The sequence below is a fragment of the Phaethon aethereus genome (assembly GCF_964289735.1).
Source record: "Phaethon aethereus genome assembly, chromosome: 1".
Taxonomy (NCBI): Eukaryota; Metazoa; Chordata; class Aves; order Phaethontiformes; family Phaethontidae; genus Phaethon; species Phaethon aethereus.
Genome location: NC_138575.1, coordinates 200,192,286 through 200,206,244, shown reverse-complemented (window position 1 = coordinate 200,206,244; position 13,959 = coordinate 200,192,286). Strand labels below are relative to the sequence as shown.

Below are 13,959 nucleotides of genomic sequence, written 5' to 3'. Positions count from 1 at the left end.
GGCTCCTCAGGAGTGTTGTTGCTATCGTATGGTTCTAGACCAGCCCTGACTCCCGAGGCGGCTGGTGGTGCTGGCAGGGGAGTGTGCTGGCTGCTCCCTCTTCCCGGCCGCCGCCTCGGGTCGTTCGGAAACCCGTGCGCCAGCGCGGCTCGGGTCCTGGTTGTGCGCGGAGGTCTGGTGCAGCAGAGGTGCCGTACTGCTTGCAGGCTCCTGAGCCAGCTCTAGCTGATTCTAGACAGTTGCTCGCTACGTAGTTTTTTTTAAATGTGCTTCCATGCATTTTTTGATTCCTATTTTTCTTGCATATCTCATGTTTGAAGTAAGACAAGACGTAGATAACCCTTATTACTCTAAGAATATGGAAAAAGTCTGAAATTTCCCCTTTGGGAGTGAGCACTTTTACAAGTGTGTGAAACTAGAAAGCACGTACTGATGCTGGCAGCCGCATTGGAATGGGTGGGAGGTGCCGCTTCTAGCGGCAAGCACAAATATATAAGAAGTCGCACTGCTTTCCGAACTCTGTGTTTATCCTCATCTGCAGACAAACTAGTATCAACTGTTCTTTATTCTCTTCACCTCTTCCTGGAAAGTCTTCGCAGGTAACTTTGTGGAAGAGAGAAGTGTTAGTTGTGAACTACTCCTTTTAGCTGAAATCCTTGACAAAGTAGCTCAGACTTCCAGCTTTTCTGACTGGGTTTCATTATTCATGATCCTTTCTCATTTACTAATACATAAGAGGCTTTCATGACAGAATCTGGGTTTTTATCTGATTTTTGGTATATTTCTTCTTGGAAAGAAGCTAGAATCTGTGATGGGATAAACTTTAAGCTTGTTGTAAATACACTTAAATACTCTGGGCTTGAATAAATCTGAACTTTTAAAAATAGTCGTGCTTTGGTTGTGTAGCAGGCAGTTTATAATAGAGAGGATAATGTTAACCTATTTTCTGTAGGTTTAATGCATGTTATAGGACTGTCCTATTTTTTTCAGAATAATTTTAAGTTCAGTCAAATGAAGAAGCAGTAATTTGAGCTAATGTCCTGGTCTTGCTTCATCTAACTTGTTTCAGCCAATATAACTGAAATGTGGTTTTTTGTTTGCTCACAGAACAAAACCCAGAGCAAGTGGTCCTTGGAAGATTAAGTATTTTCAGAATAATCTAATTTTGGAAATTTTTTAATATATATATATAAAATATATAAAATGCATAAAGCATCAGTAAAAGTATAGTAACTTTAAAGTGACCATCAAACAGCTATAAGCGAAGGACATAATACTAGTTTATATTGTTTCCAGATTTTGAAAAATTCTACTTTAGCTATGGTGAGTTTTTCCAGTGAATGGAATTGTTTCTGCAGTGGGTGCAGTACTTATCTGCAGCTTTCTGGCAAAGGTGAATGTGCTGCATCAAGCTGACGTGGAAAGAAAGTACTAGTTAGAAGATAAACTAATTTCATCCTGAACGTGGACAGAAACCACTGTGCTTCTGCTATGTCCGCTCTCTGCCTTTAGATAACCCCGGTGCTCATCTGAGCATTCAGCAGGCCACTTCAGCTCACTGATGTGGCAGTAAGCGTACCAAACAAAAAATTAGAAATACTTTTCCACTCCGAATAAGGTCATCTCCATCCGAAAATGAGTGCCTGGGCTCTAGCGCAGAGGACAGGAATGTGTGTGGGGTTGAAGATGGGGTTCTTTCAGCAGCAAACCATTGGCTCAAAGCAAGCTATTGTGCAAAGCTTCATTATTAGTTTTCAGTTCATTTTATCAACATGATTGTAAAACGTGTAAATGTATGAAACCTAGCAGGTTTTTGTAAAAGTGGAGTTACAAAAATATGAAGTTATCATTGCATCACTGTTAGCTCAGAGTTTTGCTTCTTTTTTTTTTTTAGAGGATGGTTTATAAGGTTTTGCTCTTTATTTTAGGTTTACCTGAAGGCACAGGGTCAGTGATCAGACTTACTGTGTATACTGATTAGTTTGACAAAAGTTTTGACCTAAAAAGTGCTTTCTGGAAAGTCAGGTGCCTATAAAGCAAAGTGTTTTCCTATACAACTTATTTTCTGCTGATGTACATCATCTTTGCTATTTGGCTGTTACCTTCTGTCCTTCCAGATCTCATTAGATATCATTCTGCATGGGTATACCTGTCCAGCTTTGTACATTTAAATGTATGCAGTGATAACCACTGGGTTTCATGCATTTAAATGTTTTTTACAATTTGAAACTTTTTTCAGTCTCGACCAGTTGGACTGTGATTATAAGCTTGAGTAAACTTAATACTTTGGTGCGTTCTTCAGTTATTGAGGCTATATCTTGGATGTGCTTGTTGAGGTTTAACCCCGGTAGGCAGCTCAGTCCCACACAGCCACTCGCTGCCTGCAGTGGGATGGGAGAGAGATTCGGAAGGGTAAAAGTGCAAAAACTCATGGGTTGAGATAAAGACAATTTAGAAAAATTAAAAGAAAAAGCTGTGCACACAAGCAAGGCAGACCAAAGTATTCATTCACTACTTCCCATCTACAGGCAGATGTTCAGCCATCTTCGGGAAAGCAAGGCTCCATCGCTCAACATAATGGTTGTTGAGAAGACAAACACCGTAACTCTGAATGCCAGCCATCCTCTTTCTTCTACCCACAGCTTTTATTGCTGAGGACAACATTGTACAGTATGGAATATCCCTTTGGTCAGTTGTGGTCAACTGTCCTGGTTGTGTTCCCTCCGAACTTCTTGTGCACCCCAGCCTACTTGCTGGTGGGGCAGTCTGAGGAGCAGAAAAGGCTTTGAGACTGTGTAAGCACTGCTCAGTTGTAACTGAAACATGGGTGTGTTACCAGCCTTGTTTTGGTCACAAATCTGAAACATAGCCCCATACTATCTACTGGGAAGAAAATTAACTTCATCCCAGCCAAAACCAGTACAGCGCTGTAGTAAGACCACTTCTAGAATACCCTGATCTTGTCAGCATGCAGTGGTCTTTGGAGACAAAGTCAACTTCCTTTAGGCATGCAAGGTTCTCCGAGTGTAAGTTCAAAGCACATGGGTAAGTTTGTGGAATCTGTGTGAAAGCTCTTGAAATCCAGTGGGTAGAAAGAATGTATTCTTGATTTGGCTGGCATCCATACAAATCATCTGCAGGCTATATTAAGATTGGAGATTCAGATACCATTATTTATGCTATTAAATACAAATATAATTCTAAAGGATTCTTCTTTTTCATAAAAAAAATTAACCTTTGGGTTTCTTTTTAGCATGTTTACAAGTAGCAACATCTGTGCATTGCTTTAGTTTTACACCAAACCATAAAATTACTTCCTTTTTTAGAGATAATTGCCACATTGTAATTACTACCTTTCACACATTGTAAATATTAGAACAAACTCTAAATATTGAATAAAGATTACTCATCCAATAAGAGATGAAATTCAAAGTTCTGTCCTCACACTAATCTAAATTATATTGAAAAGGTGAAAGGTTTTAAATCTCTCTATAGTAAATGGTCCTCAAAATTATGTACATATGCATGCAGAATAGCTCTGTCTTTTTCTAGCTAAGTTTTGGAAATACTGTCAGACTTCGAAAACAGTACTGGGAATTAGCTATTTGTCTTGAAAACGCATAATAAATGTACTGCACAGCTGTGAAACTATGTAGAGTCTTGGGTGAATCCTCAACAAAGTAGTACTCTCTCACAATCTCACATACAATACTTTAGGTTGGAAGGGATCGCTAGAAGGCATCTGGCTCAACCTTCCACTCAAAGCAGGACCAACTTTGAAATTAGCTTAGGCTGCTCAGGTTCTTATCTAGCTGAGTTTTAAATATCTCTGAGCATGAACATTCTAGCAAATCTCTTCCACTTCTTGACTACGCACTTCTTTTCTTCATGATATTTAATTGGAATTTCTCTTTTTTGCCATTTGACTGCTGCTTCTCATGAGTTTGGGCACCTTCAGGCAGAGCCCGACTCCTTCCCTGTACGTTGTCGTCCTCCCATTAGCCAACTGAAGGCAGAGATAGGATCCCTCCGTAGCCTTCCTTGAAGGCTGAACAAACCTGGTGCTTTTAGTCTCTCCTTACACGTCATGTAGTTCAGACTCGTGGTGCGCTGCTGGACTTGTTCTGTATGTCAGTGTCTTTCTTGTACTGTAAAGCCTAAAACTGAACATGGAGATTCCAGATGTAGTTTCACAAGTGCTGAATATAGAGGAATAATTGCTTCCTTCCACCTGCTGCGTACACTCTTGCTAATACAGCCCAGGATTTGGCTGGCTGCCTTTGCCACAGGGGCACATTGCTGAGGCATGTTCAGCTTGTCCACCAGGACCCCCAGGTTTTGCTTTGTAAAGTTGATTTTGACCCACTTTGCAGTGTGTCCAGCAGTGTAGGGTTATTCCAAACTAGAGGCAGGTCGTTGCATTTGTCTTTGAACTTTCTGAGGTTTTTGTCTGCCCATTCTACCTGTCTGTTGAGGTCTGTCCAAATGGTGACTCAGTTCTTCTGTGCGTCAGCCATTGACTGTCAACCATTCCATCCTGTTGTCCATTTGTTAATGAAGATGCTACATCAGCCCCAGTATCTGTCCCTGAGGAATGGGGGACTAGTAACTGGCAGCCTGTGGAATTTGTACCATTGATTACAACCAATTAAGTCTGGCTGTCCAGTTGATTTTTCATCTGTTCAGTAGTTCAGCTGTTCAAGCTCTCTGGCTGTAAGTATACTATGAGATCATGACACAAGCTTTGCTAAGGTCAAGGTAACATCCAGTGCTTTTTCCACTGTCCACAGAACTAGTCCTCTCGTTGTATAGGACCATCAGATAGGTAAGACACAGCTTATCCTTGGAAAATCTTTGCAAGCTGTTCCCAGTTGTTGCTTTTCCTTTATGTGCCTGAAAATAGCTTACCAGGAGGGTTTTCTGCATAACCTTTTCAAGGACTGAGGTTGTGCTGCTATCTCAAAGAGGGTCCTGATATTTGGCCTTTTCTAGTCGTCAGGAACCTGCCATGATCACCATGACCTTTTCACAGATGATAGAGTGGCTTTGCGATGGTATTTTCCAGCTCTGTTAAGCACCCTTGGATGCAGCCCACCTGGTCGCATGGACTTGTGTGTGTGTCCAGTTTGTTGAAGTTGTCCCTAATCTGGTTTTGCTCTACTTGCTTTCACCAGGACTGTGCCACTAACCTTGGGAATGTGGTAGCTGTGAGACTGGACTGTGCTGTGAAAACCAGTGCCAAGAAGGCATTGAGAACCGCAGCCTGTTTTGTGTCCTTTATCATTTGGTTCTCCACCACACCCATTTTCTGGGTTGGTAGTTAATAGGTACAAAATGTAAAAATAAATAGAACTCCTGCTATAAATAGCTTATTCTGGCAAGGCTCTTTGGTGCCATGAATGTGGTGTTGGAACAGGAAAAAGTGGTAATACTATTCTTCCAAATCCCCACTTGAATGGTACCAGTCTGCCCTCACCTTGCTGCACTTTTTAGAAAATTATGTATTGTTTTGATGTGCATTTAAGTATTTGCTGTTTATACAGTATTGGCATTTAGTATAAATGCATAAAATCTTTCAGCTTCAAAATTGCATTTGTGTATTCATATGCTTCTAACTAACTGAATTACTGCTTCTTCCTATAGACTTCACTGGATGTCATGTGTGACTAGAGTGATTTTCATTTATTTAAAAAGCTGATTTAAAAACAAAATCAAAAAGTAACACTGCTTTAACTTGAGGGAGGAGGCAGGGGATGGTGCCACAAAGTGAAAATGCCAAGTCTCCTAAAAATTCGCTGTCGTAAGTGTTTTATTTTCATATTCTAACCTATAGCTGTGTGTTTTGTGAAGTTCTTCCTTCCATCTCAAATCTACATGTGGAGTAAGTCCATGTATTATGTTATGTTAGTTATGTTAAACTTCAGTAAAACACATAGGGGAGGAGGAACAAAGAAAACTAACTGGAATGACACAGTTTAACTCCATATTATCTTTCTCCTCATTTGTAGTTTAGATCTTTGCTGTTGAACACTATTCTGATAAGTAAACTATAATAAAATCTTTGATTCCTCTATTTCCTTGCTTGATGTTCTGGTAGGTAATAAAGATTTAGTATTTTTTGTCTTACCTGGCTCCTTGGCATGTATGAAAGCTATCCATTTTCTGTTAGTAATGAAGATGTGCTACTGGTTGTACAGTGTAGGTCTTGCAGTTTCTCAGTGTTCATCTACGTGAGTTGTTCAAAGCTAAGATCTACAGCACAAATTAATTTTCAGCTAGTAAAATCAAAATGACCTATTTAATGCCTTCAGAGAATTTTAAGTTTGTACTGCTGAGGCTGAATCACTCCAGCAGTAGCATGACAGTTGTGCTTACTCAGGATGTGTTACTTTGACTACTGTTGGTGTTAATGGAATTCTCAAGGGTAGAATTGGAAAAAAAAACCCCATGTGTTTTATTGGTAAGCTTATCTTAATTGTCAGGATTTTCATATTCTTTAGGGAATAAGAACCATAAACAATTAACAGATTCCTTAGAATTTTCTGTACAAGAGGTGCTGCACTTACAGTTTCTTGTGGTAGTTGTAAGACTGTAGAGCCTGTTTCCTGCTGACGTTTAACTGCAGTCAAGTTTTACATTTCCTTGTTCATAAAGACAAAACTATTCCTAAATCATGAACAGTTAATTTTGAATTTGAGATCTTTTTTAAACTGTAATGTAAATTTAGAATTATTACCACTGATTTAAGGCTTCAGTACTTTATTCTGCTATTTTTATTACTCAGTTGAATTTTAAACTGACCTAGTGATCTGAATAAAGGATATATTATAGCGTTGTGCCAATACATATCTACAAAAGGTATGATGTGTGAGATGAAATAACAGTAGAACTGATTTTATAAAGTAAACATATTTCATTATTTTATTTAAATGGATTTTATGAAGTAGAACATATTTATGCTTACAGTATCCTTCTAAATAAAGGGTAGAAATTAAAGGGTAGAAATATCAGGCATTTTAATATTAAAACTTTGCAACATGCATACATTCAGAAGGCATCTGCTCCTGCTCTTTTTAATTATTTTTTTTTCCAGATAGACTGAATGTTTCTTATGGTGCCGTTGTACTTCCAAATTCAGTAGAACTTAAAAAAAATTAGTATTTGGAAGCAGCATTATATAATAGCTTAATTCTCTTAAAGATGGTATTTTTGGGTTTAGTTTATTCATGCTATAAGAATAAAACTAGGTAGTTATGCTCTTTTATGGTGATTTTGCAGATATATTTATTTGTTCTTGTAATTCAAGTCCACTGGAAGTGATGTTGCAGCTACCCATTTTATTCAAGTTAAGGCCTCATGTTAATGTCCCTGTCAGGTAATGACATTTTTATACAAGGTTATGTAGTTTGTGCGTGACTACAATAAACACCGTTTCCAGCAGCCATGTACGAAGTGAGTTTTATTCTTACCGCTCTCGCAACTGCCTGTTACTAGTGGGGAGTATTACTGAAGATGCCAGCCTATGTAAGTGTAGGGAAGTATGAATATATCAGTGTGGAAATAAGTTTGCGGACTGACCAGCTTTGGTAGATGGAGGATCTGCTGAAGTTACTTCACGTCTCATTCCCAGGCCACAGAGAAAGTGGACAGGCTTTCCCGATAAGGACCTCTCTGTTAGAAGGAAGAAATTAGCTGAATTATGCTTTGAGTCTTAACTGTGCCCTTAAAATGCAAGCTGCTAAGTGGCCAATGCTGTTACTCACAGTTAGTTGTGGAAGACGTTTATGAACAGGTTTTTTTCCTTTTTTTTTCTTATTTGCTTTTTCCTGTCTTGTTATTGAACATCTCTTCATATTCAGAGAAGGAAATTGCCCGTATCCAAAACCATGGGGAAGCCCATTGGGTTATTTTATGATTCTGAACAGACTATTGGCAAAATATCTTTGGAAGTTTATAGAATCATAGAATAGTTTGGGTTGGAAGGGACCTTTAAAGGTCATCTAGTCCAAACCTCCTGCAATGAGCAGGGACATCTTCAACTAGAGCAGGTTGCTCAGAGCCCCGTCCAACCTGACCTGGAATGTTGCCAGGGATGGGGCATCTACCACCTCTCTGGGCAACCTGTGCCAGTGGGTCACCACCCTCATTGGAAAAAATTTCTTCCTTAGAACTAGTCAAAATCTGCCCTCTTTTAGTTTAAAACCATTACCCCTTGTCCTGTCGCTACAGGCCCTGCTAAAAAGTCTGTGCCCATCTTTTTTCTAAGCCTCCTCTGCAATAAGGTCTCCCTGGAGCCTTCTCTTCTCCAGGCTGAACAACCCCAACTCTCTCAGCCTGTCCTCACAGGAGAGGTGTTCCAGCCCTCTGACCATTTTTGTGGCCCTCCTCTGGACCTGCTCCAACAGATCCATGTCTTCCCTGTGCTGAGGGCTCCAGAGCTGGACGCAGGACTCCAGGTGGGGTCTCACCTGAGCAGAGTGGAGGGGCAGAATCCCCTCCCTTGACCTGCTGGCCACGCTGCTTTGGATGCAACCCAGGAGACGGTTGGCCAGAGGGCTGTGAGCGCACATTGCCAGCTCATGTTGAGTTGTGTAAAATAAGCTTGATCACTCTAGCCTTTCTTTTGGCTTCATAACTCTTTTATAAGCTCTTACCATTCCTTTTAAAAACTATTCCCCCCAGTTCCCTTGGGTCCCAGGGAATATAAGTTTTATTAAGAATATCTCACTTGGCCCAAGGGTAGAAGTAGTATTTTCCTACTTCTGTTAATGGAATAGCTGGTACTAATGGTGTAATGGGTACCCATGGCATGTTACCAGCCTCTGTGAAGAACAGATGTTAGAGAGGGTTAAGAATTGGTTTATTACTTTGTATCTCGACTGTGCATGCACAATTCAGAGAATTTAAGTCTTAGAAGTCTTTGTTTTTTCAGATTCTGGGGGAGTGTGTAGTGTTGTGCTTAATGTGCTTTGTCTCTAAATTGTAATTTCTTTTCCTTCTTTTTATCATACTTATATTTCCCCATAACTACTCAGGTAGGTTGAGGACAGGGCAGAGGCCACTTGCTTTTGGTTCCTGCATGCAGCACCCAGCACACCAGAGCAAACGAGCAAGTGGTTAATTCCCCACAGCCCTGCGTTGCTGTAAGGGCAGAGCAAGGTTAGTCACTGGATCTCAACTCATCAACTGCCTTTTAATGTGAGAAGATTAATTTTCAGAGACTTCCTATTTCATCCCTTGTTTTGAGGAGACCAAATGGTATGTTCTTAAACCACCCTGTCAAATTTGAGCACTAAATCAGTGGTTGTAAAAGAGTTAACTTTTAACAACTGAAAGTGTGTTCTTCTAGTTTTGTTCTAGGAAACAGCTGAAGTATTTTTTCTAAAAATTTCCAGAGAAAGTCCGCCATCTGGTATGGAAAATTTTACTCTAGACTTAATTTGGCAAAAATTTGACCAATTAAAAATAGCTGTACAATCTTAAATGTAAGGCAGTCTTCATTGTAGACAGTGCTACCAGAAATGTTTGTAATAATACCAGTTGTATGGTAGTGCTTCTTGTTATACTGAACTCTCCTTCAAATACCTTGGAATCTAAGCAGATAAGCAATAGGGCAATGACAATAACCTTTAGTCTGACCCATTTGTGCTCCGTATTCTGTCAGTGGTAATGCCTGTAACAGTAGCAGTTGTGTGGCAGCACCTTTCTTGGAATAGGTGTCTCTCCAAACACCTCAAAAACTAAGTAGACAAGCACATAGGGCAGTGAGAATAACCTGTAGTCCAATCCATTTTGCTTCTTATTTGTTCAGTAACGGCCGTGAGCCATTGCTAGCGAAGGCAGATAAAGAGTAAAATTATTTTTAGCTGAGAAAATTTCCCTGTATCTTTTTCTGTCAGTAGCATAGGAAATCTCTGCTGGAAAGCAGATTGGGGTTATGTTCAATAGCTGCTCATGGAGTGGTCCGTAACTCCCCTATCCACCATAAATTTATGTAGTTTGATTTGAAATCCACTTATACTTTTGATCCCTATAATATTCTGTCATCATGAGTTGCACAGTTTAATTATGTGCTTAATACCGTAATGGTTTCTCGTTTTCGGGCTTCATGAAACTTGTTTTCCTCTAAGGTGAGAAATTGGGGATTGTTGTTCCCTATTCCCACCTTGTTTTGGCCATGTATGAATTTGTGCCCAGCATTAGCTCTCGCTATTCCAGACAAGTAAGTTTTAGGTTTTTCTTATATGGAAGCTTTTTAATGCCTGTTCCTTTTTTCCTGTTTGTGTTAGATCCTGTATCTTTTCCCCGCTTTTGTCTTGCTGAATCAGTGTAATTGCTCTCTTACTGAAACCTGTTTTCACCCACTCACTGTTTCATTCTTCCTCCTCATTAACAGATTTTCTTCATTAATCTCCAACTTTTTCAGTCTTCTCTGTTTTGAAAGGTTATTGCTAGCAGTGGGTTGTCTTTGAACCCCATGAAAAATCTCTTAGACAGGACCTAATTTGAGGGATTAAATGGGTAATGATGTATAGGGGAAAGTGTGTCTTCCAGGTAGGAATACAGCAATTCAAAGCCTTGCAAATATTTAGTGAGAGCTGGAGGAAAGAAGTGTGCATATGTTTTAAATGCATAATTACAGTTTTGTTTTATCTGCCTTTAGGATGTTTGAGTGGCTTTTTTTCCCAGGGTGGCTCTTCACAGCTGTGAAAGCTGGAGTCATTAAAAAATTAGTAGGAATTTTTATTTAACCTGGAGATTTGGGGCTATATGAGCTCTCCAGATATTGAAGTCAAAACTGTTGTTAAGTGCCATGTCCCCCAGCAATGCTGTGAGTGCCAGCCCACAAGTGGGAAGGACAAGCACTCTACCTCTTAAAACTTTGAGCTCTTTGAGGCTGAGGATGGGCAAGAGTTCAATGTCGTCTTTTGCTGCAGTGGATCGCATCTTCATTTTGCTTTTGGTAGCTGGAGTTACTAATAGGCTTGCAGTTTAAATAAATGACTGTAAGGTACATACTGGTTAAAGTGCAGGGTGGTGGTGGTGTTTTTAAGTGTTATACGTGTTTAAAGCTGAACAAACATTTCTCTGGATTCTTCAGGTTGCACAGATACCTTGTGGGTTTTTTTATTAATCTTAGTAGTTTTATTAGTTTGGTGGGAACAAAATTCTAGGGCACTTTTTTGACCTAGAGGAAAGAAAAGATATTACTGTGATGTTGCTTCTGGGCTACTCAAGAATTCATTAAAATATGGGGAGGACTTAATGTGTCTGAGAGTAATACATTTATAGGAGAAGTAGCCCTAGCTAGACTTATTTCTAGTATGTACTAAACATTTGCTGTCTTATCTTCTCAATAAGAGAAGGAAGGTATGGAAGAAATGTCAATCATTGCATATAAAAAAAGAAGTTTTTTAAAATTTCCTATTTATGTAGTGAGAGCAAATTTATACTTTTGCTTTATCAAGGTGGTGTGGTTAGCTTACAGTTTAGCTGGGTATCCAGACATTAGACTAGTAAAGAATGAAAAGAAAACAAGGTGCAGAATTTGTATTAATTAGAAACTGTCCTCTGAATGGTGGTGAAGAGCTCACTTGGAATTCATGGTGCAATTTTTAAAAAAAGCTTCTTTTCTTCTTTCACAGGAAAGATGATAAAGATTATGCTTTAAAGCAAATAGAAGGTACTGGAATTTCTATGTCTGCATGCAGAGAAATAGCAGTAAGTAACATTAGTTCTTTCTACTAGCAAACAGACTTATTAAAAGTATTGATTTGAGTGCATGCTGTGTTTTTGCTGAATCACATTATTCTACTATGGGTGCTATGTTTTTATCATGGAGGTATAAAATAACTACAAATGTCATGAAAGATTTTGCACACCTGTTATGTTTGCGGTCTAAAAATTACAGTGTTTTAAAGTTAGTTTACTGCCTGCCTCGGGGAAGATTAACTTTAAATGCAGCAGTTTAAAAACATAATTTAAGCCACTGACTCTAATCATGCATTTGATCTGACTTTTGCATTAGTACTTCAGTTATTTTCCTAAAGAGATTAGTTCTTATTGGCTCATAATGATTAAAACATGTTAGCTTCTATTTAAGTGAAGACTTCAAACTGGTGGTTTTGTTGCCTTGGAGGCTGTAATACACCCATGGATATTATTCAAACATTTTCTTATGTTATGCAGGTTTGTATATATATATTCCATGTTGTTAGAAGCTGGTGAATAATGTGGTCTAGTTATGGTTTGTGACAAGCTTCCAAAGAAACACTGGTAAAACCAGCATTCTGAAGTTTAACTGTTGTATGTTCTTAGTTGTACTGCAGCTTGGGTTTATTGTTCTTGAAATGTTTCAACTGAAATTGCTTGCTAAAAGGAAATGCATGTAACTTCTGTGTGTGGGGGGAAATGAATAGTTTATTTACAGTCCACATTCCCCAGGAGTGTAAAACTATACCCTAATTTCACTTTTATTGATTGAAGTGAGTACCAGACTTTCCTACTTTGTCAACTTCCAGTTGACTTTGTGATTTCCAACACATTAGTCCTTGAACTGAGTTGAGGTGAAAAAAATTAAGTGCAAAGAATATTCTTCAGGAGAAGCTTTTCTTGTCTATTGACTACAGCTGCCATCATAGACGACTACACTGAACTAAAGGAGCCAAAACCAGGGTCTTAAATTTTGCTTATTTCAACCATTTTGGCAGAAATTTTCCGAATAGTGTGACTTGCTCAGGCTGAATGCTTTTGGAAAGTGTCAGCTACCGTTTCAGAGTGATTTGGGAAAATTTTTACTCATCTTTTTGCCGTGATTTACCTAAAGAGTTTTGAAGAGTTTGTTCTACTTGAATTTGGCAGGAGAAGCTTGGCTGGCGTTAAGCAGGTATCTCTGCTCTGGATATGACCCTAACTCAACTTCTGTCTATGAAAAGAGAATCACTAACTTGGCTGACAGCTGGGAAGGATTTGGCCTCCCTGTGTGACCTGAGGAGTGTTGTCATTCCTCTTGGGCAGCAGGTCCCCAGTATGGAAGAGGAGCAAGAAGCAGGGAAGCTTTCTTTTTGCTCTGAGTTGCTGCAGCGTGCGCCCTTTGAAGAGCACAGCAGTACAATGCAGGACCCACGTGGGAGAGGGTTAGTGGCTGAAGGAGGGGGACGTACTGAAGACACCAAAGATGCCAAGAAAGCAGGCACTGAGAGCAGAGAGGAGAGTGGAGCCCAAAAGCAGGCATAGGGGTAGAAAGAGTAACCTGAAACATAATTTCTTGAGCTGTAGTTGACTTTTGCTTCCAGTTATGCTTCCAGGCTTGCAACTGCCTGTGGTTGAATTTTCCTGCAGTTCAATTAATCATTCATGAGGGACTTCTAGGGTTTGAATCTCTTCTCCTTACTGTTCTTTTGATGTTACTGTTTAGAGTTAGTAGGAGAATTTTTTCCTTGAAATATGTTGTTCACTTTAATTCTGTTAAATAGAATTCTCCTCCTTTCTATGAATTAATATTGTGAAAGGAAAAAAAAGGAATCTCATGGAGATGGATCAAATTGAGGATAATAGCCATTCTGTTTGTATTGGTTATGTGTGATGTATATATGAAAATACTACTGAATTAGTCAACAGTGTTGTAGCCTAAAATGTCATCTATACATCCAATTAATTAAATTATTTGTTGTCATACTTAAAAAGTCAAGGCTGAATGCCAGACTTTGTTACAGTGTTTTTTGGACTACCCCAATTAATGCATTTTATGAGCAATGGTGATATTAAGAGGAACTAGGATGACTTGGTTTGCATATGAGATTCATCCATTTCAGTTTCTCTGGAGAACTGAAGCTTGTATATTTTACTCTGTGACTATCTGGGAAGAGTGCAGGTTGCTATAAATCCCACTGAAACTCTGCCTTGTTTTTATAACTCTACAATGTCTTTTGTCTTGTTTATGACGACTAACTGTTGAGT

At 39.2% G+C, this 13,959-nt stretch overlaps 1 protein-coding gene across 2 annotated transcripts in view; it reads left to right on the top strand.

The window, feature by feature from the left end:
- The window catches only part of CDK8 (cyclin dependent kinase 8), a gene marked incomplete at its 5' end in the record, with an annotated part of 82,803 nt that overhangs the window by 17,891 nt on the left and 50,953 nt on the right, over nt 1-13,959 (top strand). For both annotated transcript variants that reach the window (XM_082013950.1, XM_082013949.1), the window contains one exon: nt 11,646-11,721. In XM_082013950.1, coding sequence (XP_081870076.1) covers nt 11,646-11,721 — 76 coding nt within the window. The remainder of the gene's footprint in view (nt 1-11,645; nt 11,722-13,959) is intronic.